Source organism: Branchiostoma floridae, chromosome 5, assembly GCF_000003815.2.
Source record: "Branchiostoma floridae strain S238N-H82 chromosome 5, Bfl_VNyyK, whole genome shotgun sequence".
Lineage (NCBI taxonomy): Eukaryota > Metazoa > Chordata > Leptocardii > Amphioxiformes > Branchiostomatidae > Branchiostoma > Branchiostoma floridae.
Window position 1 is genome coordinate 23,318,759 of NC_049983.1, and position 25,804 is coordinate 23,344,562.

The 25,804-nt window shown below is 40.3% G+C and overlaps 1 protein-coding gene across 13 annotated transcripts in view; it reads right to left on the reverse strand.

The window, feature by feature from the left end:
* LOC118415405 (6-phosphofructo-2-kinase/fructose-2,6-bisphosphatase 1-like) overlaps nucleotides 1–25,804 on the reverse strand; it is a 32,169-nt gene that overhangs the window by 1,756 nt on the left and 4,609 nt on the right. For 2 of the 13 annotated variants that reach the window (XM_035820008.1, XM_035820009.1), the window contains exons 1-17: nucleotides 19,983–20,178; nucleotides 16,990–17,115; nucleotides 16,251–16,347; nucleotides 15,713–15,776; nucleotides 14,074–14,151; nucleotides 13,511–13,567; nucleotides 12,648–12,716; nucleotides 10,436–10,557; nucleotides 7,753–7,888; nucleotides 7,195–7,320; nucleotides 6,661–6,753; nucleotides 5,269–5,373; nucleotides 2,903–2,944; nucleotides 2,486–2,573; nucleotides 2,070–2,132; nucleotides 1,774–1,838; nucleotides 165–195 (exon numbers count right to left, since the gene is read on the reverse strand). In XM_035820008.1, coding sequence (XP_035675901.1) covers nucleotides 165–195; nucleotides 1,774–1,838; nucleotides 2,070–2,132; nucleotides 2,486–2,573; nucleotides 2,903–2,944; nucleotides 5,269–5,373; nucleotides 6,661–6,753; nucleotides 7,195–7,320; nucleotides 7,753–7,888; nucleotides 10,436–10,557; nucleotides 12,648–12,716; nucleotides 13,511–13,567; nucleotides 14,074–14,151; nucleotides 15,713–15,776; nucleotides 16,251–16,347; nucleotides 16,990–17,115; nucleotides 19,983–20,064 — 1,444 coding nt within the window. In that variant the 5' untranslated portion in view covers nucleotides 20,065–20,178. Of the gene's footprint in view, nucleotides 1–164; nucleotides 196–1,773; nucleotides 1,839–2,069; nucleotides 2,133–2,485; nucleotides 2,574–2,902; nucleotides 2,945–4,508; nucleotides 4,614–5,268; nucleotides 5,374–6,660; nucleotides 6,754–7,194; nucleotides 7,321–7,752; nucleotides 7,889–10,435; nucleotides 10,558–12,647; nucleotides 12,717–13,510; nucleotides 13,568–14,073; nucleotides 14,152–14,994; nucleotides 15,059–15,712; nucleotides 15,777–16,250; nucleotides 16,348–16,769; nucleotides 16,780–16,989; nucleotides 17,116–19,982; nucleotides 20,183–25,804 lie in introns of those variants that run through there. The other 11 variants (XM_035820002.1, XM_035820003.1, XM_035820001.1 and 8 more) reach the window with 10 other exon arrangements.

Sequence of the window (25,804 nt, forward strand, 5' to 3'; positions counted from 1 at the left end):
TACCACAGCGTGCGATTCTGACCAAACAACACTGAAGTGCATTAGATGCAAAACTTATAAAAAAAGGTACATCAAAAGAAAGCTCTGCTCATGCTCTTTCATTCAACAGAATCCTAAAATGTATTGGAAAAGTTTTTCAGACACAACTCCACTCTCTACTTTACCTGGAAAATTACACTGCCCGTCCTTCTCAAGCTGTGCACAGAAACAACAGAACACAGCAACACAGGGCACACAAAAACAGCACGACTTTAAAATGCAGCTGCACAAGACATAGCTACGATAAGCACTCTGATCATTTCATGAACTAAGAAATACAAAACTGAGAAGAGAAAAAAAACAACAGCAGCAACATCTAGGAGAAACATAACTATATCTTTTCTTCATAAAACAGGACTGTACTTAAAATGCAAACAGGGCAACAAAGATAGCAATAATAATGACATCTACACTTCACAATTTCTTCCAAACTGTGCAACACAAAAATACAAACAAATTAAAACAACAAATCTTTCAAAACTCTAGGAGAAATATGTTTTTCTTCATGACAAAGATGACTCCTTCATAATCAAGAACATCTTAAGAGTCAGTCAACTTCTCAGAGACAGGGTTCCAAATTGCACATATTTAAGCATACACCCATCTTATACAACACATTTTTCGAAAAGCAACCCACGATGCAATACACCTTTCTCACGCGGCGGCCATGATAGATCGAAGACGAGGTCAATGAGGCAAACAGACAAAAGTTATTTCTAAAATCAGCTGCCATTTAGATTTCCCCCAAACCACACAAATTTTCACAATATAAGATCAAATAATAAATATAATAACTAGTGTTATGCACCGAAAGATGTAGCAATTTAGAGTAGCATAGTCTGACCCCATAGTCCCTTAAGAGATGCAAAATAAAAACATAATAATGCAAATATTTGACGGACATGCAGCCAAATCTCTTATTGGTCGCTTTCCTAATTGATAGGCTATCATTCGTTGAACTGCTAATTATGATGGACAGTCTTTTGTTTGCCTCATTGAACTCGTTTTAGATCTATCATGGCCGCCGCGTGAGAAAGGTGTATACCCAATAAGCATGGCATCATATCATTTTCTGATTTTCAAGATCACTACTAAAGTGAGATATATCACGTAAGAGTACAAGAATACATGTGGTAACAAAAAGGAAGTCAAAGGAAAGCAGGATCAGAATGACATCAGCATAAGCACTGATTTGTCCTCTTCCCACCTTCCCCACACAACCATACCCAACTAATACTTGTTCAAACATCAGTATACCATACTATGGGGATAACACTAATCCATGCGAGACAATACTATTGTCGTGCAAGAGATTGGTATTGGTCAGGACTCTAGCCAGCGTCCGTTTTTCCGCCAATTGACTGAAATTTGCTGCGTCTGACGGAAAAATTTTAAAACCAATCCGTCAACCTTGACGGACAAAAATCCTTGGTAGAAGCTACAGGCGGCTTGGGGACGCCGTCCACGGCCGTAAAAGCCATACACTGTTTGTTTTGCTATTATGATTATTGACAATGTGTTTCAGTGCCCTTTTGCATACGATAATCTCATTAAAAACCCATTTTTCAAGATCTCAGTTCAGTCTCTCTAACTCCTGGAATAGTGTTTTCGCGACAATGGGAATTGGCTGACGGAAAAAAAAATCGAGCTGGCTAGAGCCCTGGTATTGGCTATCTACATCTCCTATTCACCCCTAAGTTCACACTAAGTTAGTGGTGCACATGGCTGCCCTACCTTTGGTCTCTCTCGGTGCGTGTTGACGGCTTCGATGTTCAGGTAAAAGGACTCCACCTTACAACCTGGACAAACAGCAACATTGTTAGTAAACTTACTTCACAAAATATGAAACTGAGGGCCAGCAAGACACCTCGAAGACAATAATGAGAGAGCTTTGAATTAGATGGCGCTAGCGCTAACTCAAAACCACTGTGAATATTTCGTTCACTACTGCGAAATTAAATCCCAGTGAACTTTTACAGTACTAGAGCACAGCACATGAATACAGTGATCTGAAAAGTTGTTTGACTTACCATAAGCCATGGGAGTCAGCTTCATGACAGTGTGCAGGGGCACTTTCAGATAGGGAAGATCATCTGGTAGAAGAGTAAAGATAAATAGTCAGTAAATTTGTAGCATTGGCTCAAACAATGCAAATATCTCATAGCTCATGCATGATACATGTTTAATACAACTGTACAAAACATGCCAAAAAGGGTGATAACAGATGTTATCTAAAATGTCTCACCATTTACAAAACCATATCCAGTTGCTTGAGTGACTGCTTTTAGGCGTATCTTATTACCTGGATGTCTAGCTTTCACCAACGTAATTGTGCAAGTCCATCCAAGCTATACAAAATGCAGTATTTTGGGTGGACACTTACACACTACGCGTATTGTTCTGCAGAACTAAGCAACACACTGCAAGAAAGTAAAGATGCCCTGACCTGAGTTTTTATCCAGGAAGTACGCCAGCAGACATCTCATGACAGCCTGGTGACAGATGACCAGCACGTTGGTTTGTCTCTCCAGCTCCTGAAGAGGGTGAACACGTCGGTCAAATCGTCTCAATCTGTGTCTGAATCTCATACTTATACAAATGTACCAGTGAAAGATTTTTTGCTCGGATCATAGTTCTACATGCATAAAATTATCATACAATCATGTACATGTAGCATATCTGATAGACTTTCAGAACACACAGAAAACATATTTTTAAGTTTTAAAAGAACTTGTTAGAGTACTTCTGTGGACCCCTGACCCCATATCATAAACACATGTACATCAATTCTGACCATGTGTGCAGCACAGGCTACCCTGATTCATGGTTTAAAGCGTGCTTGAACACTACATACAGCACTTACCATAATCACTGGTTCCAGGCGAGCCACCAGGTCTTGGTACGACTGTGGGGAAAAAACACAGTTATTTAGAGTGTTGGTCACTATTTGAAACACTAAGTAGAATCTTGGAATTAACTTCTGAAAAGATTTCTACAGATTTAAGCATTTTAAGATTTTAAAATATTTCCACCAGTTTAGAAACCACAATAAACAGGGACTGATTCTGCTGTTGGTCAAATATACATGCAGCCTTACAAGCACTACATACTAAATGACTTATGTCTATATTTTTTGTGCTCATGCAACGGCTTCCAAATGTGCTAAAATTTTTGTTGAGTTGCACATGTTTGCATGTTGAAATGCAAAGAATGCAGTAAGGAAAATGATTTTGCGAATGTCAAGATGAAAAGTTATCAATGTTTAAAGGCTGAAAATAAACGAGGATGGCCTTGACAGTGAAATATGGAAATTCTTTAGTCCTCTTTGTGGCCAGCATTCACTTACAATAGATCCAATAGATAACCATCCTTCCTTTTAAACAACCAAGTACTTACTATCTTCACAAGTGAGCAATGCTATGAGTATGAAATTACACTAACAGTGAACAAAAATAATCAAAAATTCTAAGCATTCTCACAAATGTCAGAAAGTAATTAATTTGTATTCCTTCCGTTCATTATTGCCTGTTAGTATTTTTCGATTTCTTATTCGTACTATTCATTTCAATTCACACAAACTCTTTATATAAATGGTCACAAAACAACCAAACCACTGCAACACAACAACAACAACAACAACAATGGATGGATGAACAGACCGGCTGAACGTGGCGGCGGAAAGTGCAATTAACTGTACAGTACAAGTTACATGTACGTCCCTCTATCAAGAATGAGACGGTACAGATCTAGAGAACTTCAATCAGATGACATAAGGTTCACGCCACATTTTAGCAAGAGAAAGGGATCTAGCACAACATTTTAGGGCGTTTGAGTCATGGCTGACTTATAGGACCTGCTTTGACACGTCTCTTATTACACATTCAAACCACAAATTTAGAAAGGACATTTGTTTGGACTACAATTACAAGTTTAAGATGTTGCTTTTGGAAGTTCCTATAGAATGTAAAAAGCACCAGACATTTGAGTAGGTACATCTGTTCTTTAAATTGAAAATAAAGAATTTAGAAGAACAACTTTTTAATCAAAAGGAGAGAGAGCAGAGAAACTGCAGCTGAGTTGTGTAGGAGATGGACTAGCACTAAACAATAGCTTTGACATATTTTAAACAACAACATCAGTTAGAACTAACAAGAACAACTCTTTCTCTTAAAGAAAAAAGGGATTTAAAACAGTCCTGGACTGAGGTAAAATGCAGAAATTGTAGTGAATGGTGCGAAAGATGGGATAGAGCACATGACACCAACTTTGACAATTTCTTGGGGCTGTCTTGAAAAAAGAGTGAGATGCTATGGTCAAAGCAGAGATGGTGCTGCTAAAGATGGAACAGCGTAACTTAAACACCAGTTTTTTACACCCTTCAAGCAACTGTACGTTACGAAGTTACGAAGCGAGGGGGTGAGGGAACGGCAGAACAGATGACAGAGGGTTGTTATGACGACGAGGCTCACCTCCCCGGAAGGGTGTGGCACGTGATACTTGTCTCCGTCCCGTTTAGCCAGCTGGGCGGGAAACTCGCGAGCTATTTCCGCGTATGTCATCTCCTCCCACTTACCCTGCAAATTCCAGCCACACAACATTGTACTGCAGTGTCGGGAGGGGGAGGATAGGGGGAGCTGCTGCACTACCCTTCTGCACGTGTGGTTCACCCCGCAAGGTTTTGTTTTCAGTCCACTTCTTGGGACTTTTGTCTATCATTTGTGAGCTTTCCGTGCACCAAATTTCCGACTTAAAGAATGTTGTTAAAAATTGAAGTCTCTTATCATGGAAATTAAGTTTTGTTTTGCCAGCCAACCTTTTTGCTAGTATCTATTTGTAAGCTTTCGATGCACCACAATTTTACAATCATAAAAATATAAAAACAAATAGTATGTTTTGAAAGTGGAAATACACTGATTATCACCATTAAAATAAAAAGCACTTCAATCGATTTTCTACATCAATGCTCCTACTGTAGCAACTACAGTAAAAGCTCAATTGTGCAAACTACAAGAGCTTTCACTCTGACAACTTAGATACTACACAATTGCCAAGGTGCATGTACTTGCTTTGATCACAAGAGTCATGCCTGTACTCATCTTGAGAGGAGCTACAACACACCTTGCTGAGGAACACAAGTGCAGTAAGGGAGATACAGCGGAGGCACACCTCTGCCTCACGGGGGAACCAACTAACTCGCTAACTAACCACGCATCCCACGACACGACTCACCTCCCCTCGAGGGTACCGGTAGTGGTACTTGTCCTGATCCCTCATTGCGAACTCCTCTGGGTATTTCTCCTGGATCTCTTCATAAGTCATTTCCTCACACACACCCTGCAGCACGGTCATAAGGAACATAAAGGTAGGTATTCCAACACTGCTCTGGATACAGAAATCACCAGGTACTGACCACTGTGCATTAGCCTGGGTACCAACCGGATAGTAGCTCGCTCTTGGTTTGGTTTTGATACAGATATCCATTAGTGACTAATATTTCACTATTCTTCCGGGTGATTTGTAGAGAATCACCAATTCTAGACGGAATGATTTGCACCATCTCACACCGCACCATCGCATGTGTGGGGGTTCTTTAACGTGCATGGGGTATGGCTCTCCCCAGACACGGGACCTCCATTTAACGTCCTTTCCGAGGGACAGCCCTAGCCGAAGCTAGGCACTCATTTTCACCTGAGTTAAGTGAGGAAAGTTGTGTAAAGTGCCTTTCCCAAGGGCACAAGATCGGTAACATGGCAGCCAAATTCGAACCCGCAACCTCTCGGTCACTGGCCGAACATGTTGCCGCTGCGTCACACAGTCCCACGGCGGCTCTGACTTTTATACAGTCGCTTAATTTCTGCTGTTCCGTCTGGGAACCTTAACATCGTCCAAATTTTGGATAAGTGTGCTGATTGGTCACATGAGCGGATAAAGGAATGAGCTCGTGCGAACAGGCATTCCAACACCCGAAATTCCCTCTGTCAGCTAGTAGGAGGCCTGTTGTCATTGAACGAGTGCTCTAGAGCCCATTCCTTGATTTGCTCATTAACTTTCGTCATCACCAAAAGGTTTGAATGTGCAGGTCTCCAGAAGGGATAGCAGATCTGAAGCAAACATAGGAGCGGACTACTATCCGGATGGTACCCAGGCCAACGGTGCCGTGGCCAGTTGTTGGCAACTTCCAGTCATGATAGAATTGATCAGTAACCGTTTAGATTATTTGGCATCATTTTTATCAAACATCTCTTTGCTTATTGTGGTATTGTACCTCACCGGTCACAGTAAACCGGTTATACGATTTTTATTTTAACTGATTGAATAGATTTTAATCACAAGGGTGTGATTTTTTGTTTTAAATCGATTTACTTTTTTTTTTGGTAGTTTGGTTGGAATACCTAATACTAGAAGCATGCACTACTTTGCTATTGTCTCCCAACCAAGCAACTAACTACAGAAAGGGGCAAAGATTTTGGTAACAATACAAGTTTATATCATGATCATAAAGTAAAGCAGTCACATATAAGGTACAAACGCTTGAGGATACATACTGAGACTATAAGCATACAGGAAATAGGAAAATTGCAAGGAAAACTTAAATTTAGGGTAAAAATCCGTAAAACTCACCGCATCGATCTCGTTGAGAGCCTTCCACTGTTCGATGGGTGCGTGAAACCCGCCCGCAGTCTCAATGGTACGCTTGAGCTGACTGGTCCACACCTGATGCAACAAGACAAAGCACAATCAACTGGTTGTCCCAAAACCCCAGCTAGCGAGGGACCTTCAGGAGAGCCATAAGCCTACCATGAATCCAATGTATCTGGAACAGTAGATACCATTAGACATACGTACAGCCCTAACTCTGGCTTCCTTTAAGAGAATTATACAGTAGCAGAGAGAACCAAAACAAACAGATTTGGTCATGGAGCAGATCTCACTTTTATGTATTTTGTACCATACATGTGTTAAGATATACGTATAGACTTACTAGGACTTTAAACAATGTAAATTGTATCTATGTAACATACTTTGTCTGACCCTCTTACATTTTGTATCTCTCCCCTTATGATCTCAATGAAAAGTGGCCTGCAGGCTGATTTCAGCTTCTCATGAATAGATAAAGATTCACATACAAACAAACAAACAAACAAACAAACCCACCTTCAGGTTGTTGACGTCCTGTTCCTCCATGAACTTGGCCAGCGCGTTGGCGAACTGTCGCCCATGGAAGGAGAGGGAGGAGTCCCCACCGATACGGCCCTTGATGTTCAGCTCACTCTCACCATGCTGAATGGATGTGAGAAGACAGTTATAAATGGTATGAAAATAACATCTGTTAACTGTAAAAAGTAGGCAAAGTACTGTAAATGTGAACAAAAAATCTTGAAACCTGCAATGTCCAAAATTCAACACAGGACTCTAGCAAAGCACCAGATTTTTCTGTCATCTTGACTGCAGTAAAACCTATGCCCCTGTTCAATCAATCTGGTTTGATACGAAAGTTTTTCATATCATAGATTTCATAACACACCAATTTTGCTGCTGTAGAGAACGGATGACTATAGTTTTCTTTCAAAATCTAATGAACAACAAGTTCTGAAAATAGGGCAACGACAGAAACTGGTGAGAGACCTCGTTTATGTCTAGATTATGTTGTGCTACCGACAGCAGAAAAACATGACATTATCTCTAGGCGATTGACCAGTGGATTCTCCTTACCCGTGTCAGGTAGATGCTCCTGGGGAGAACGTGGATGTTCATCAGATAATAACAGATCTTGCTCTGCACATGGTCCTGGATCTGGTTCACCAGGAACCGCTGACCAACGTTGTGCACCTGGATGAAGGACTTCTCTCTGGAGCAGAGAAACAAGAATCATTGTAATTCAAAATTTCAAATAATCTTATATTTTAATCGTAAATCTCACTCTTGTCATTCTCCTGCGCAGAAACATCCAACGGCACCAGCAAACCGCCTCTTGTCTGTACTCCTGGGGCGTTGCCACAAACCAGCTGTCAGCCAATCAGAGAATAGGCCTTTCAGTTTTCAAAAGGGATCTTGCATATATAAGGATAAGCTCATTAATATTTATAAGCAGGGCGGTCAGGAACTGATGGTGACCATTGAGATAGCAGAGTACAGACAAGATAGTCTCTACCAGACTCCGGATCGCTGGAAAATCGTAGAAATGGAACAAATAGAGAGGAATATAACCGGCCAGGGAACAGCTCGCGATCCCAGGAGTCTGTCGACTTTCGGTTTGATGAAAGGCCATAAAACTAATCCGCTCATTTTCTGCACAAAGACAGTAGCTTCGAAGTTCAGATCATTTAAGCCATAAATCAATTAACGCGCCGTGGGGCGCGTCTCTCAGCGTCCGGCAAACGCGGACTATTTCTATAAGCCTTTTTCGGTACAAACGTCAAACTGTTCCCAATCCTTGATTTTATAACGATAACTTACATTTAGCGGTTTTAACGACCACTAAATTTTCATCGTGGCTACTTTTTGATTACGCGAATCCACCCCCCTCCCTCTTGATGCGGCACTGTTTACTGGTGTCAAGTCATGTTTATACTAGTACGTTCACAATCATGCTCCATTTCGTAACCGAAACATGCGCACATAACACTAGTAATTCACACAGGAATAAAAAGTGTGTCGTTCTTCAAGAAATAAACATTTATTTATACGGAAAATTTGTCGTAATTTTTTTACAAACGCAAGGGTATCAAAGCATGGGTATGAAAGCATGGCGTGTTATCATACGCAAACAAATTCGTTACGAGCTGAACTTCGCTGCGTATTTACACAATTATATTTATCAATACTATTTCACACTACACTTTCAAAGTTAGTTTCTCCATACAATTTACAGAATGCTTACGATATTCACGTTTTGCTAAGAGGCTACATAAATCTCCAGAAAATGCCAGCGACATCTTAGCGTGCAGACAACAGCAGCAGAAATGGCGTCACACCAAGGCTTTCTTTAACCTCCTTGGTCACACAAATTGTTAAAGAGCAACTACGAAAAAATGCGTTTTAAACCTACAAATTTCTAGCTAGAATTATTCTAATTCAGAGCGTCAAAAGTGTAATATGTAAGTGAGCTTTTTACTTATGTAAAAAAATATATAATTAATAATTCGGAATCAAACCGCCAGATTTCTCCCGCCAGCCGAGCGCACAAACAAAACAAAGAAAATGGCGCCGCTGTGTGGTTCTTACAAAGTCCGGTAACACCGCATCGAGGTCACCAAGTTTCTGGGGCCTGGCGATGTTTTTGTGTGGGAAGTTTGCGATCTCTTTCGTTTCGAAGCGGGTGACTTCTTTCTGGGACACCTTCTTGATCGATCACGTGCCGATTCGCTGACGTCCTCCCGAGTTCTTCGCTGCTAAGACTCAATGCCGAGTTTGGTCCTGACTTCTGAACCATAGTCTGTGGTGGTTATCGCTATGTTTTCTCTTGTCGCTCGCCACTCGCATGTTTTTCTAGATCTCCATTTCGTGACAGCAGTATCGAGTGGGCTGTTGTTGTTGTGTTGGCAGTCTCGGCCTTTAGCTGGCCGCAGACCGGCCAGAGTCGGCGGCCGTCAAGCGTACGGTACTCGACGTGTCAATAAAAGTTTTGACTAATTATTCAGAACAACATGAACCGCGCTCCGGCGTGTCTGTTATTTCTATTCATGTACTTTTTTTCGGTATTTAAGCCTGTAAACTGCCGAGTATTAATTTTAGAGGAAGGTTACATGTGACAGGCTCGCCCCGCTTGGACCGTCACGGGCGAGTAGGAAAGCAATAAAAGGGTTATTTAGCCACTTCGCACCTATTGGATAGCGATTAGTGGACATCAAACAAGACACCGGGATTCCACAGACTCCGACGATCGCGTGCTGTTCCCTGGCCGGTTATATTCCTCTGGCCGGCTTACTCCTCTGATTTGTTCCATTTCTACGATTTTTCCAGCGATCCGGAGTCTGGTAGAGACTACAGACAAGAGGCGGTTTGCTAGCGGCGTTGGATGTTTCTGCAGGGAGAATGATTCTTGTAAAAGTGAACTTTTTCTACTGAAGTGCGTCACACACATTCTTATACTGTGTTACTTATCATGTGTAACAATATGGGCATATGGGCTATTCCTGTTCAGATAAGTCCAGCTGCTTAGCTCTTTTTTTCTATATCCTGCTCTATAGACATACATATATTTGAGATGCCACTTCATTTTATTCAGTACACAATATCTATGGTCTCACTTGTTGTGTTGCATGTCCAGAGTCCTTTTGCTCTACTGGTACATGTGTCCAGAGTCCTTTTGCTCTACTGGTACTGGTACATTTTCCAGAAAGTCAAACATACATGATTCAATTCTATGATAATGCACACATATCTATGGCCTTACTTGTCGTGTTGTGTGTCCAGTGGCTCATAGCTTTTCTGGTACATGCGGATTCTCTCCAGAAAGTCTCTCATAGCCTCGTCTTTGTTCATGTTCCTGTAGTCAGGACTGTTCACCTTCACTTCCTGTAAGCCAAGAAAGCAAACTGGTCAAAACTAACATCAAGCTCTAATAACATTGTTCATCTCTACTGTACAGTGTAGGTGGAATTACTCTTGTTGCAAAAGTTCGGCTCTGGCTGTTGTTTTTACATGTTTTTGTCAGGCCAATTTTCTTCATGTTGACCAGTAGACAGAATAGAAAAAAATACAGGACAAAATTGCACAAGGACATGTCAAAAAAACAATCTCTGCTTGGAATCTGGACACTTGAAAATTAAATGTTTAAAACTGGAGATTCTATAAAGTATCAACCTTTGATTAAGAGGGAGATGAGTTCTCAATAAAACACTACTGTGGAAGGGAAACTTACTTTGAATCTACCTTAACCCGAAAAGGTTTCAAACAAAAGTTGTACTTATCAAAGTTCAAACATTATCATTGTAAGTATGTAACAAACAAAAAATATAAAAGAAAATGTCTTTCATAATTTTGCATTATGTTTATAATTCAAATCACCAGATTCAAACTAAACCATTGTAGATATCTGTAAATGCTTCTTGTTTACAAGACTAAAAAGTTATGTCACATGCAAACCTTGCTATACATTTACTATTTGTACATGCAGCATTGTATAGGTGGGGGAAGCAAGAGAGCTAGGAATGGGGGAAAATGTAAAAAAAAAAGCGCATGCAGCAATTACATGCCACAGAAGGTACAGGGAAAAGTCAGGCTAAAGCATTCATCACGTTTACAGCCAATTCTTAAGAACTGTTGCAGTACTTCACATTATTGGACACATTATGGGCAAGGATTTGAGAATGTTCGGTCAAACTCTGGTTTTGAACCACCTTCTTGAATTTTAGCTGAGGAGCTTTGGGAACATGCAGGCACATTGAAGAGTGGGGAGAGATATTTCAACTTAGACATACAATGAAGACTGAAGATAATGGATTTTGATATGGTTCTATGTTCATCTGGATATTATATATAGATCTTAACATTTCTTAATATACAATTTCCCTTTGTAAAAAGGGTATAAAAGTATCTACAATGCTTATGTGACTGTTATTATCTGCAATCAATCAATTAATCAATTGCAGGCATCATAACTGCACTTGCCTAAAATTTTGTGTAATGCTTTTCATACACAAAACATAACTTGATTTCATAATAGAATTAAAAGGTTGAAAACATGCTGGATTTGGGACAGAGAAAGACAGTGTGAATTACTTTTTATCACATATTCCCTTTGGATATAAAAGTGAGGAAATGGTGTCACAAAAAATCCTTTGTCTGTGTGAAAAAAAAGACTAAAATCAGTTGTGTCTCTGTGTTGCTGGACAGAGCAAGGATTGAAAATTACTACTACAGACAATAATTACAAAACCATCACCGCTTTGGCAACTTTCCATCAAGTGCATGAACTAACTTGTGTCAGGTTTAAACAGGAAGCTATGTGCATGACTTTGTTATGAACCTTACCACCAGCCATGTACAAGGTAATCCTTTCTGCTTGCATGCCAACATTACATGTGTATGTCACTTTGTATCTCCCTCACATGCCACGCAAGCTACACAACTTTAATTTGTTGGTTTAGCGCAATTCAGGAGAGTTCAATCAAGTTTTTAAAAATTTTAATGGAAGTTAAGTTAGGCATTCTTTAAATTCGAAAAACAACAAATCAAAACAATGTGGTAATCTCCAAGCAGATCCTACGGTAGCATAAGATAGTATCAAAAGCTGGCAGAGGAGTGAAGCCGGCCTAGGAGTGTGTTTGGCTACATGGCAAATGGACACCTCTTGGCTGACTACACTCCTTGGCCAGTTTGGTACTATTTTATGCCATTGTAGGATCTGCTTGGAGATTAACAATGTGGCATGATCAAATAATGTTGGCATGCATGCAGAAAAACAGCCTTGTCTGAAAACCCTCTAAACCCACTCCCAAGTTGTTTAAACCATTAAAATGTTCCCACAGTTTAAACCATAACTACCACTGTTTGAACCATTAAACCGTTCCCACTGTTAAACCATTCACCACTCCCTGTACGTGTTTATGACCATTACCCTGACATGCAGTACTAAGTGTGCTGGCAAGGGGGGGAAAACTTACGCCGACTTCACGCCTGAAGGGCGCAGCGGCACCGTGTCCCTCTGATATCTCCCCCAACTCCTCATGCCCCTGCATGCAAAGAGTGAGACGTGAGGGCTTGCAGGAAGCTCAAGGTCACCTGCGGAGGATTCAAGGTCATCTGACAAACAATGGTCAGACCTTGGCAGGGACTTTGAGCCAGTTTTTGGTGGCACAAAAGCCAAGAGTTAGAGATTTCATTCACAGTATGATTGCAAGCAGTTTGTTAAATCAAATTAAACATTCTTTCCATTTTGCCAAGCTTTCATCAAAGTGCTTTGCCACACTCTGTGCCAAGTTTGCTACAGCAGTGGCCTGTGGCAAAATAGTCTCTGCAGTGTTACAATCATTTACATGTACATGTGACTTTCTGTGTGCTATTCTAAGTCTTATTTTTTTTCCAAAAATTCAAGCAGACCATTGAATATAAATTAGTATAAAAAAGGACCGGCTATGTTGTGTGACGTGCAGATTGATTGAGTAATGACTGGCATTCTCGGATTTGTTAGGAGAGCCGAGGAAAGTATTTAAGCGGCAAGGACATTCTGCACATTTACAGGGACAGATGTGGCAATACTTGAATTTTTAGGGGCAGCAGCATTTGCCTGTTTGTTTGGAATGGAAGGATGCAAGCAAGGGAATTAATGGGAAAAGACGGAAGAAAGGCAAATCAAATTGAAGCGAAAATCAGAAATAATGCAAAGTATAATTAGAACCAAATATAATATATAAAGGGAAATTTGGGATGCTTTGTTACAATATATTGGACAATTCAATAAGGCACACATAATGTATATTGTTTTCATAGTATAAAAATAATGCATCATTTTTCAATTTGCACATACCTTCACATTTTCAGCAACCACTTCTGGATCATCACACATTGACTCGATAAAGAAAACCTGTTAAGAAAACAGCATACATGTGTAATTGCTCACTTTAGTAGCAAGAGAGGTACACTGCAAATTGCAATTGTTTGTATTTGGGAGAACTTAAAGAATAAAACTCATTGAGTCACATGGTCTATATGCATAAGGTGCCGTCACAGAAGCAGTGGATTACTTACTCCTAAGTGACAAAGACCAGAGTTGGTCAGTCAAAAATTTGGGTAAGTACAATTTTTTGGGATCTTGAAGAAAATAATACTAGATGAACTCTGATTCAGAGAAGTTGATACCCTGGGCTGTCTCCAGGACCCGTCCTTCTGTCCAGGACGGAAGTCTATTAATTTTCTTTTACCCCATCCGTCCCCCAAATCTTAAATTCGTGACAAAAACTGTTGAAAATGTATTTTAAGAAAAAACAACAACATGGGCTTCCAAACAATTAATGGGACGGGGAAAAATTCAAAGCTGGAGACAGCCCATTTGACACAAAAGTTTTACTTCTCTTTCTTAAGAAAACAAACCTTGAAGTTCTTCTCCTGCTGACAGTAGTCCAACACCAGCTGGCGTCTCTCTCTTGTGGTGTTGGTCGCATCAAACACCTGGGGAAACAAAACATATGTCAGGACACAATCTTTAAAGCCTTGTGTCAGGAGATTTACTTCAACATCATGACAGGATCATTGTCTTTGTAAGATCTGCTCCATTTCAACATCTAATATGCAGACTTATACTTGATCAATTGAGAGGAGGCATGAAGAAGTCATCTGCGGATCAATGACTACTAAGGATTTCATCAACTGTTACTTCAATGAAATGACAGTCTGAGATTGACTTTGAAACATGGAGATCTACAATTTTTGACAGTTATAAAAATAACAGAACAATGAATGATAGGCAAATTTCACTTTAACAAACAATCAACAAACTAGAGAACATGAGGAGGCAACCATGACTAGTTGTCTCTGACATAATCTTGATGCCCACAAGACAGGGCAACCATAGATTACAGGGTTGGACAAGTCCAGTAGCTCTAGTGTCCAGGGCAAGTGAAAGCGCTGATAGGGCAAGTACATGACCTACCCCACTTGCCTGATCGGGTAAGTAAAATCTATCCATTGAGTGAGATTTGAATGTACTTGCTACTTTTTACAGTCATGATATTGAGCAATGGTCGACCTAGAAAAATAGTGGCAATGATAATAAGAATTCCATTGCTGGAAAAATTAAAATGCACTGTATGAAAATTAAAACTGACATTTGAATTTGGTAAAATATTGGTTTGGGCAAGTAAAATTTGTCTGTACTTGCCCGATAGGACAAGTGAGTTTTAGAAAACTTGTCCAACCCTGGATTGAAATAATGATCACATTTGAACTCTGATATTTCCAATTGAACACACTGTGATCTCTCATGATCAGACTCCCATGGATCTTCATACTTACAGCTACATCACCTTCACCCTCTAGCCAACCAATCATATCTTCCATTGCCTGCTCACAAAAAACTCTACAAAAAGAAACACAAGGATGGGGTTAAGGCCACATGCCCACGGTTATACCAGGGACTGAGGCAGCAAACCTTCCAACTGGGGACTTCTCTTCAGGTTTTTTTTTGAGGTGATTACTTTTGCCAATGCTCTTATTTTAGCTTGCTTGTTTGTTGGTTCAGAAACAGGGCAATTGAAAAGTTATGGATGGATTTTGATATTTTTTGTGAGGTTGGGTAGCAAAAGATCTTAATGACAATAATATAAACTTATGCTTTTTTTTATAAACCTCTACCATAAATCATAAAAGTTACATTTTTTAGTCTAGTAAAATAATGTTGGGGGCCCCTTTTTTTTAACTCTGCTAGAATATATTGGAGGAAATTTGCTGAGAATTGCTGATATTGAATAAGACTTGAGCAATTTCTACTTTGGCGGATGTAAGATTGCATGTCCTTATCAGTACTGGTTTATAGATGTTGTATTTTGAGACTGGCAATAACTATCCAAAAAGACATCAAGATTGCAATAGTGTTGGTGTGGAGACACTGGCATCTTTCCAAACTGAAAACATCTGTCCTGAAGAGGGTTGGATAGGAAGGGTCCGTGCCTGGGCCCCTGGAACCTTCACCTACAGGTTAGACACACGCCGCCCGCGGCACGGCTGTACTTACGGCGACTTCGCCCTCCCCTTCTAGCCACAACGACATGTCAGCGAGGGCATCCAAGGCACATTGTCTACGATGCATCGGTGGGGATATTCCAGAAAACAAAATCAGAGGAAACACACAAACAAATAGGTGATTGAACCACATGGAGTTATACATGATTTAGATCAAAGATGCGACTGGGTTATATTAACTGTTAGATGAAATGACCACCATAAAGAAAATATGTATAGTTACAAAAAAAGTGATTTTTTGTTAAGCATGATCTGACAATGAGGAATTAAGTACAATGGTTTTAAAATCATGCAAAAGTTACAAATGCTACATGGCTGTTAAAGACATTTTGACTTGATTATAATTACTGAAAAATTGCAAGCTGGTTTTTAATATATAAGCGACTTTACAATCAGCAGCTATTAATATTATCAGCTGACATAAAAACATTCCTCAGCAAACTTCTTAGCACAGAGTTTTCTTAGCTTCTGCATTAATGTTAATGAGATGCATAAATGTGGGAGCAAAAAAAAACAATCATATTCCTCACTTTCTAATCTTCATGGCCTCCTTGTTTTCAGGGTCGAAGAAGTCAAACTTCTTGTACTCTTTTACGGCACTTCGTCGATACTCTCCAACATTGAACACTGGAGACATAGCAAAATATCTATGGTTATGTGGGGAAATAGTGTTGTCAACAATTGAAAGTTCATACATCTCATTGTACTGATAAGCCTGTGTGTGAAGTGGCCGTGATAATACATATACATCATGGAGAAGAAGTCTTAACAAATATTTCCTGGATGATACTGTTTTGAGATGTCTATATCTGCTGTAAGAGTGCAACTAGGAAAAATATGTTCTTCCTGTGTGCATTTTTCATGGCTTATCATGACATATCCTCTCATTTTTGAGGAACATGAACTTTTATCTTTTTTGTTTTACGAAAGGCAAATGTTTATCGCAACGTTTTAAGTTAAAGCTGATTCTGATATGGACAGAAATGGACTACAGCAGCCAGATAAAGGCGATGAAACGAGAAAACCTGGCCCTATTTTCAGAAAGAAACCTCTACACTTAACCTCGCAACATTTTAAGTTTCAACTGATTCTGATAATGACAGGAATGAACTACAACAGCCAGATAAAGACGATGAAACGAGAAAACCTGGCCCTATTTTCAGAAAGTCCTACCTCTGCACTTGACCTCGTAATATTTTAGGTTTCAACTGATTCTCATAATGACAGGAATGAACTACAACAGCCAGATGTATTTTGGGAAAGTCCTACCTCTGCACTTAACCCCAATCCAGTTGAGATAGCGGGTGAGCTTCTTGGACATATAGGTCTTGCCTCTGGCAGGCAGGCCCACCATCACGATCACGGTCGGGCAGTTGGCCAGCTGAGGGCATGATGCTGGGGAAGGAAAATGAAAGAATTATTGACTCGATGAATGTTAGACATCAACCAGGTACTGAGATATGTCAAAAACTTCTTATCTTACTCTGTAATTTAAATGATTGATATTGCTATAGGTAGGTACATATATTTGGAAGACTTACGTCAGAAGAAACACATGGAAATAAGCCTATATTCTATATGATTTGTACTGCGATGGATATGTTCGTATGCTATATGGATGCCTGTAAGATTATACGTAATTCAGCATTCTGGCTGCCAGGTATTTTCACTTTCAATCATAAAGTAAAACCAATCAATCATCAATCAAAGAGCAGATACACAAGCAACTGAATATGACTAGGAAAACAGTCAAGACATTTCAGAGAGCAAATGTATCTTCCTCATGCTAGTAATTACTTATTTCACGAATTGATTCAGACGATATGCCATTGCCTGAAGCCCAAATCTTCCAACTCCAATTTCCCTAGCACCATAATTTCCACAAATGTACAAAAAACATTAATTACTAATGAGGCAATTACAAACGATGCAGTATACATGATTGTGAGCACAAATAATCCATCCCAGCAACAGCCTTAGGCAATATGTAATGAGTCCAATTTTGGGGCAGCGAAATCAAATCAAATCAGTATCAAACTCTGATATTGTCGACGTTGCAGGGCATATACAAATGTACAACATGTAACTGCAAGCAATTACATGCACATTCATTTTTCGAGGCTGACAAATGCTACAGGGTTGGTAACTGAAGGGGAATCAGAAAGACATATACTGACAGGACACTCCAGTCCCCAAGTAATGAGATAAAGGTGCAGCACTACCTTTTTAAAAATTTACATGTACCTCGGCACCACCGTATCAATATTCAATGTAATCTTTCAAAAGGGAATTCAGCTAAACTTCCTCATAACTGAAGTTTCCCCCCTTCCAAACCTATACCACAACAATCTTGCTCTAAATCTCTAGAAAGATCCCTGTGTACATAAATTAATAATATTCCTCAAGAATATGCCACAATTCCCATAAAAGGCTAGAAATCTCAAACCACGCTTGGTACAACTGCTAGTGGAAACTACTATCTTTTGATTGGAACTATGTGGACAGCTTCTAGGCAAATAAAACTTTCTCAAATGCTCTAGACATATTAACATTGATGAATGCCAGCAACAGCCCTACAGTTTCCTATGGCCCAAACCAGATTGTCACCAGTCCAATTTCCTAGCCGCACGTCAAATCAAATCAGCCTCTAGCTCCAATTTTGCAGCCCCTTGCCCCAATTGGAATTTTCCATAGCAACTCTTCCTGGCAGTTGGCAACGTGACAAACCCACTGCCGGCCCAGGAAGCATCGAAACCAATTGCAGTGGGAACGTTCCATTCCTAGCATACAAATGTACTTAAACCCACTAGTACAAGGCTTTGAGAAAAAAGGTATTGTCCCAAACAAACAGAATCTATAGAGTCATACAATAATCCTTTGTAAAGGCCCCTTCCCGAGAGGGTTGTTGAGTAATTGAATGTAAATATGTACATAAGCAGGTGCCACCCCCTTCGGAGGAAGTCCCCATGTGCGCACGTGAACCCATGCGCTGATCATGCACTGATCATGTGAACACTTACTTTCTTCAGGTGCCCACTCCATGAACTGTAAACCACCGGCTTCCACAAAACTGTTAAACCCTTACAACTAATGCCTTTCTACTAGTACTACTTCAATAACAACCTTTCTAAACACAACATGCCACAATATCGTGATTCTAGCATATCCATGGAAACCAGCAAGCTATCAACAAGTGAATTTTAAGAGCACGCTTTAATTCACGTTTCACGTGTACAAACATTAACACAATGCATATATAACATTGTTACGTCTAAAGCAAAGGTTACGCAACCAAAGGTGAAGACATTCACGTGTAAGTCAAACAGGGACAGTGCAGACTGGTACCCCTGTGCCCATATCTGACAGGGTACACCCCCTATACGCAGAGAAAACACCCCCTGTACGCCTTTAGCACCAACCAGTCCCATGGCACTGATATGTAACCTGATACTCCAGCCGGCCATGCTAACAGTACTGACACATCATGGTTGGCCTCAGTGGAAATTTCCAGGTCACTTGGAGTACAGCAACATCATAACAACATAACGGAAAATTCGCTAAAATTCCCAAGTGCTGGAAAAGCTGTTTGGAAGTGACCTAGACACATTACCTTTTTCAGCCATTTAAAAATCCCCAGACACAACAACAACAACATTATACAACAGCAACATACATGACTAGCCTCCAAGCAGACCCAACGGTGCCTTAGAGATAGTATCAAAGCTGGCCAGGGACTTAGTACATGCCCGTTTGACTCCCTTAGCCGGCTATCTCCCTTTGACCGGCTATACTCCTTTGCCAGCTTTGATACTATTTCTAAGGCACCGTAGGGTCTGCTTGGAGACTAATACATGACAGGAAGTACACATCCTGGGTAACCGACTGTTTTGACAGCAGTGAAAACAGGCATTTACTGAAAAACACTGACAAACCAGATAGATGTAATTTTGAAGCAGAAATACACAGCAACATACAAGACATATAAGTGTATACACTACCAGCATGTGTTTTGAATAATGATATCAAAGTGACAGACATGCATTGATGCAAAATGAACACTAGTCTTTTAATTCCAGACGGCAATATACATGTACCACAGATGTTACCAATACACACAACATAGGTAATTCTACGTAATACACACCCTACACAATACACATATTTTGTGCATAGAGATCTAGCTATAAGCTGAGATTTAAACCCTAACAGAAACCCCAGTCCAAACCACCACATGTGTCAAAGGAAAACCCCATGCCACCTACCTGGCCCCAGATTCCCCAACTCAGATCCACTGACACCCACTTCAGGACAGGACAATTTTCTTGTTCTCATTTCCTCAGACATAAGCAACTCATATCTTTCACAAATTCACCCCCAAAAAGGCACTGTTTCGTATGGCACTCCCGTTAAAACTGTGACCGGCTAACTGTCAACCTCAGCCAGAAATAGGGCAAGTGGAAAACCTGATGCAAACTAGAGTTAAATATTAGCTGTTGCAGCAAATATATATACAGGTTTGCGTGTGAGTAATTTATGCGGGATAAATTAACATAAATATTAATATTGACGTTAAAAACACTTCCGGTTAAAAATGGACTATGCATGAGCCCTACCAAAGAAGTTCCTTATGCATTATCATCAAATTCGTAGATTGAATCTTTAAAAAGAGAATGGACTTTTCTTGTGACATGTGTCGACAACTACAATGTAGTGGACCAGTTCAATAATCCTTCTGCTCAAAAATTAACTTAGTCTGTGCAACGCAAACTCCGCTGTCCAGGGCTGTAACTGTCCCCTCCTCTAGGGGGCCGGCGGATGTTGGGCGGGCTGCTATACAGCGAGATTTAATCAGATTAAGCGAGATTTATTCAGGCTAAAAATTAACTGTGCGAGAATGGACTCTTCCATTGGCCAGCATCCACATGTGAAATGCACTGGTTTAGAAACACTTTCTCTAAAATAAAATGGACTTTGGCTAAGCACTCCAGTCCAAAATTAAATTTAGCAAAATGACTCTCTCGCAGGGTAATGGAGTATTGTAGCGCTATCTTCATGTAAACTGGACCCGTTCAATTACAGCTCCTCTCATCAAAGAACGGACTTCGCATAATCACCCTGTCCAGAATTGCATTTAAACGATTGCCCCTCCCTGTGTGAGGATGGACTCTTCTATAGGCACCTGCATCAAAAACACTTCTGCTAAAAAAAGATAAACATATCAACGCATCTGTAAAATATAACTGGGGGGTCTGTTGTAGAATTTCTTTAGTCGGAGCATGCTGGGTAGACTACACCTTCCTACGTGGGTCCAGGGATCGTGAAATTCGGCAATAAAATCGGGAAATTGGCCAGGGGAATCAGTACACGCTATTAGGTTAAATCAGGTTGGGATTACGCGGCCGACCAAAGCCTCTGGTAGCAAAACTTCCCAGGCAAAGTATTCTCCCTATAACAGCCAGCGTAGTCAGTCTGGTGGAGACTACATGTTAGCCCTTGAGCCGAGAAGTTGGAAGCCGTCTGACATCCAGGCTAATCTTTGTCTAGCTGTTGCAAGTTCTGCTGTCAACATCTCAAAATATAGCGTAAAATTGTCGTCTTCATACTTTTACGTATTACGCAATATCTAAATTCTGAAATATATCGGAGAAAATAGCAAAACAGTAACGCAGTGAACAAACCCCGCAGTGACGCAAGTGCAGTGAGAGGGCACCTTTAGATAAGCTCACCGGGGATTTGTCATGCCGCCAGAGTTTGAAACTCCCTCGTACAAACGTCACTGCTCACCCGTAAATTTTCTATTAGAAACAATCATTTCTCAATGTCTTTGTCAACCAACATACACGCTAGTCATCATCGGTACCAGATTCTGGTAGACTACTGGTAGCTGCGATCAAAATAATGACCGGAAAAACAAATCATTCTCTTGCATGTCCATTTTATGTTCAGTTCAATTACGGTCCTGACTATACTGTGTGGACTCATTGGGGTGCTGCTATAACTAGTAGCATTTCTTTCCCACATGTCTTCATCATTCACCATCGTCATCATTTGTAACAAATCCCACACTTCTTTAATTCAAAGTCGTCGTCATTGCATCCGTACAGAATCCCGTATTTCTTTCACTAACAGTCGTCAGATTTGCATTTGTAAGAAATCACACATTTTTCGATCGCAATCGTCATAATTGCATTTGTAAACAATCCCCCATTTCTTGTATTCGCAATCGTCCTAATCGCATTCGTAAAAATCCCGCATTTCTTTCATACGCAGTCGTCATATTGGCATTCGAAAAAAAAAATCCCGCATGTCTTTCATTCACTGTCGTTATATCTGCAATTTTAAAAAAAAATCCCACATTTCTTTAATTCACAATCGTCATAAATTCATTTTTGTAAAAATAAAATCGCGCATTTACGATCATGTATGGAGGCGTGGGGTTTTTGGCCGTCATCTGGTCAGGGAATTTCCCATGACTCATGATCATGCAGCTGCATGTTCAGACACGACACCACTGTCGCCGTAGAGGCGTGGGGGTTTTGGGCCGTCACCTCGTCAGGGAATTTCCCACGACTCATGATCATGCAGGTGCATGTTCAGACAGGACACCACTGTCGCCGTAGACGTAGAGAAGCGTGTTTTGTTTGCGTGCACTGGACAAGCTTAACGTCTTCTGCATGAAATGGAAGATTCAATACTAAAGAAAACTAAAGTGGTGGTTTTAAAAAAATTGGGATGGACTTTCAGGAACATCAAGTTTCCAAATGACGCTCTTTATCCAGGCCTGTCCTCGTCAGGCAGTTATTCTTTAGCTAAATCAACTGTCTTGAAAGGCACAGAAAGCCGCTTTCGGTATCAAAACCCTCATTCAGACTGCGTTATTCCCTAAGGCCCTACTTAAACACGATAATGCATATGTCAAGTCTACAATGTTATATTCTGTTGAGATCTGAGGCAAAGGGCACTGACAATTCCCCTGTTGAAATATTAACATATAGAACCGCTTTTGTAAAAACACCGATCCTTAGTGCACACAGAAATTCGTGTAACCTAGCTAGTAGGGCAAAACTCGGGGTATTCCAAATAGATATGGATGCATCAGTGTTCTTGTACCTAAGTATTGGCTGAGGCTGAAGCAACTGGACATCCACACACATCCCTTACAGGTGAACGTTTTACTGTGTCAACAATACAAAATGGGAAATAATTGCAAGAAGAGCTGGTTACACCAACTTTCATGATATTCCCTCTTATGGAACACCAATTACCCTGTAGACAATAAGAATATATGTACATTGTTAATTAAAGAGAGGATATGTACGTCAAACATTATTTTACAAATCGTCTACAAATCATGGTAAGCCAATATGCTACAAAGGTTTCAAATCCAAATATATATTCGATGGAAAATTACCTGAGTTCGAATAAAGATCCGCCATATCTAAGATAAGAATAAGCGCTTATCCATTAGAGATAGAGAGGTCGTTATAAGAAGCTATTTGTCCACGTTAGACTGTTTATTATAATTAAGTATTGCATACTGAATGCAGTGGAAAATGTTTTCACGACGGGACCGAAAGAAAGTTTATTTCAAACTGTTGCCACAATTTGTCCGAGCGTTTGCCAATTAGTAAATCACCAAAAGTCTACGTTTCATTAAAATCACAAACCCCACCTATTTCACAGAACACGGGACAGTTAAAAGATAGATGAACTCAAACCAAATGACAGATGATTGACAGGAAGCGTGTGAACCTGACACCTTGCTATTTTGCCGGTTAATTGAAAACGTGACAAACCCTGATTTCTCTGATGACCCCGATAACCCGATGACCCCGGGGCAGAGAAAGCTGACACGGTCTGACACAACGTCTCTCATTTCTGTTCCTTTTCATGTGTCCCTTCGATGTGTCTGTTGTTCCCGGAGACAGACTTAGAAATACACTGGAATTACTGAATGTTGGCTACCTGCATACGGCGGTGGCGATATCCTCGGTACAACCAAGGGCTTCATCATTTCGGATAACACGAAGGCATCCTTCCGTACGTTGCCCACATCATGCAGACCAACAAATTGACCAACAAACATACACGCTAGTCATCATCGGTACCAGATTCTGGTAGACTACTGGTAGCTGCGATCAAAATAATGACCGTAAAAACAAATCATTCTCTTGCATGTCCATTTTATGTTCAGTTCAATTACGGTCCTGACTATACTGTGTGGACTCATTGGGGTGCTGCTATAACTAGTAGCATTTCTTTCCCACATGTCTTCATCATTCACCATCGTCATCATTTGTAACAAATCCCACACTTCTTTAATTCAAAGTCGTCGTCATTGCATCCATACAGAATCCCGTATTTCTTTCACTAACAGTCGTCAGATTTGCATTTGTAAGAAATCACACATTTTTCGATCGCAATCGTCATAATTGCATTTGTAAACAATCCCCCATTTCTTGTATTCGCAATCGTCATAATCACATTCGTAAAAATCCCGCATTTCTTTCATACGCAGTCGTCATATTGGCATTGGAAAAAAAAAATCCCGCATGTCTTTCATTCACTGTCGTTATATCTGCAATTATAAAAAAAATCCCACATTTCTTTAATTCACAATCGTCATAAATTCATTTTTGTAAAAATAAAATCGCGCATTTACGATCATGTATGGAGGCGTGGGTTTTGGGCCGTCATCTCGTCAGGGAATTTCCCATGACTCATGATCATGCAGCTGCATGTTCAGACACGACACCACTGTCGCCGTAGAGGCGTGGGGGTTTTGGGCCGTCACCTCGTCAGGGAATTTCCCACGACTCATGATCATGCAGGTGCATGTTCAGACAGGACACCACTGTCGCCGTAGACGTAGAGAAGCGTGTTTTGTGTTGCGTGCACTGGACATGAAATGGAAGATTCAATACTAAAGAAAACTAAAGTGGTGGTTTTCAAAAAATTGGAATGGACTTTCAGGAACATCAAGTTTCCAAATGACGCTCTTTATCCAGGCCTGTCCTCGCCAGGCAGCTATTCTTTAGCTAAATCAACTGTCTTGAAAGGCACAGAAAGCCGCTTTCGGTATCAAAACCCTCATTCAGACTGCGTTATTCCCTAAGGCCCTACTTAAACACGATAATGCATATGTCAAGTTTATAATGTTATATTCTGTTGAGATCTGAGGCAAAGAGCACTGACAATTGCCCTGTTGAAATATTAACATATAGAACCGCTTTTGTAAAAACACCGATCCTTAGTGCACACAGAAATTCGTGTAACCTAGCTAGTAGGGCAAAACTCGGGGTATTCCAAATAGATATGGATGTATCAGTGTTCTTGTACCTAAGTATTGGCTGAGGCTGAAGCAACTGGACATCCACACACATCCCTTACAGGTGAACGTTTTACTGTGTCAACAATACAAAATGGTAAATAATTGCAAGAAGAGCTGGTTACACCAACTTTCATGATATTCCCTCTTATGGAACACCAATTACCCTGTAGACAATAAGAATATATGTACATTGTTAATTAAAGAGAGGATATGTACGTCAAACATTATTTTACAAATCGTCTACAAATCATGGTAAGCCAATATGCTACAAAGGTTTCAAATCAAAATATATATTCGATGGAAAACTACCTGAGTTCGAATAAGCGCTTATCCATTAGAGATAGAGAGGTCGTTATAAGAAGCTATTTGTCCACGTTAGACTGTTTAAGTATTGCACACTGAATGCAGTGGAAAATGTCTTCACGACGAGACCGAAAGAAAGTTTATTTCAAACTGTTGCCACAATTTGTCCGAGCGTTTGCCAATTAGTAAATCACCAAAAGTCTACGTTTCATTAAAATCACAAACCCCACCTATTTCACTGAACACGGGACAGGTAAAAGATAGATGAACTCAAACCAAATGACAGTTAGATGATTGACAGGAAGCGTGTGAACCTGACACCTTGCTATTTTGCCGGTTAATTGAAAACGTGACAAACCCTGATTTCTCTGATGACCCCGATAACCCGATGACCCCGGGGCAGAGAAAGCTGACACGGTCTGACACAACGTCTCACATTTCTGTTCCTTT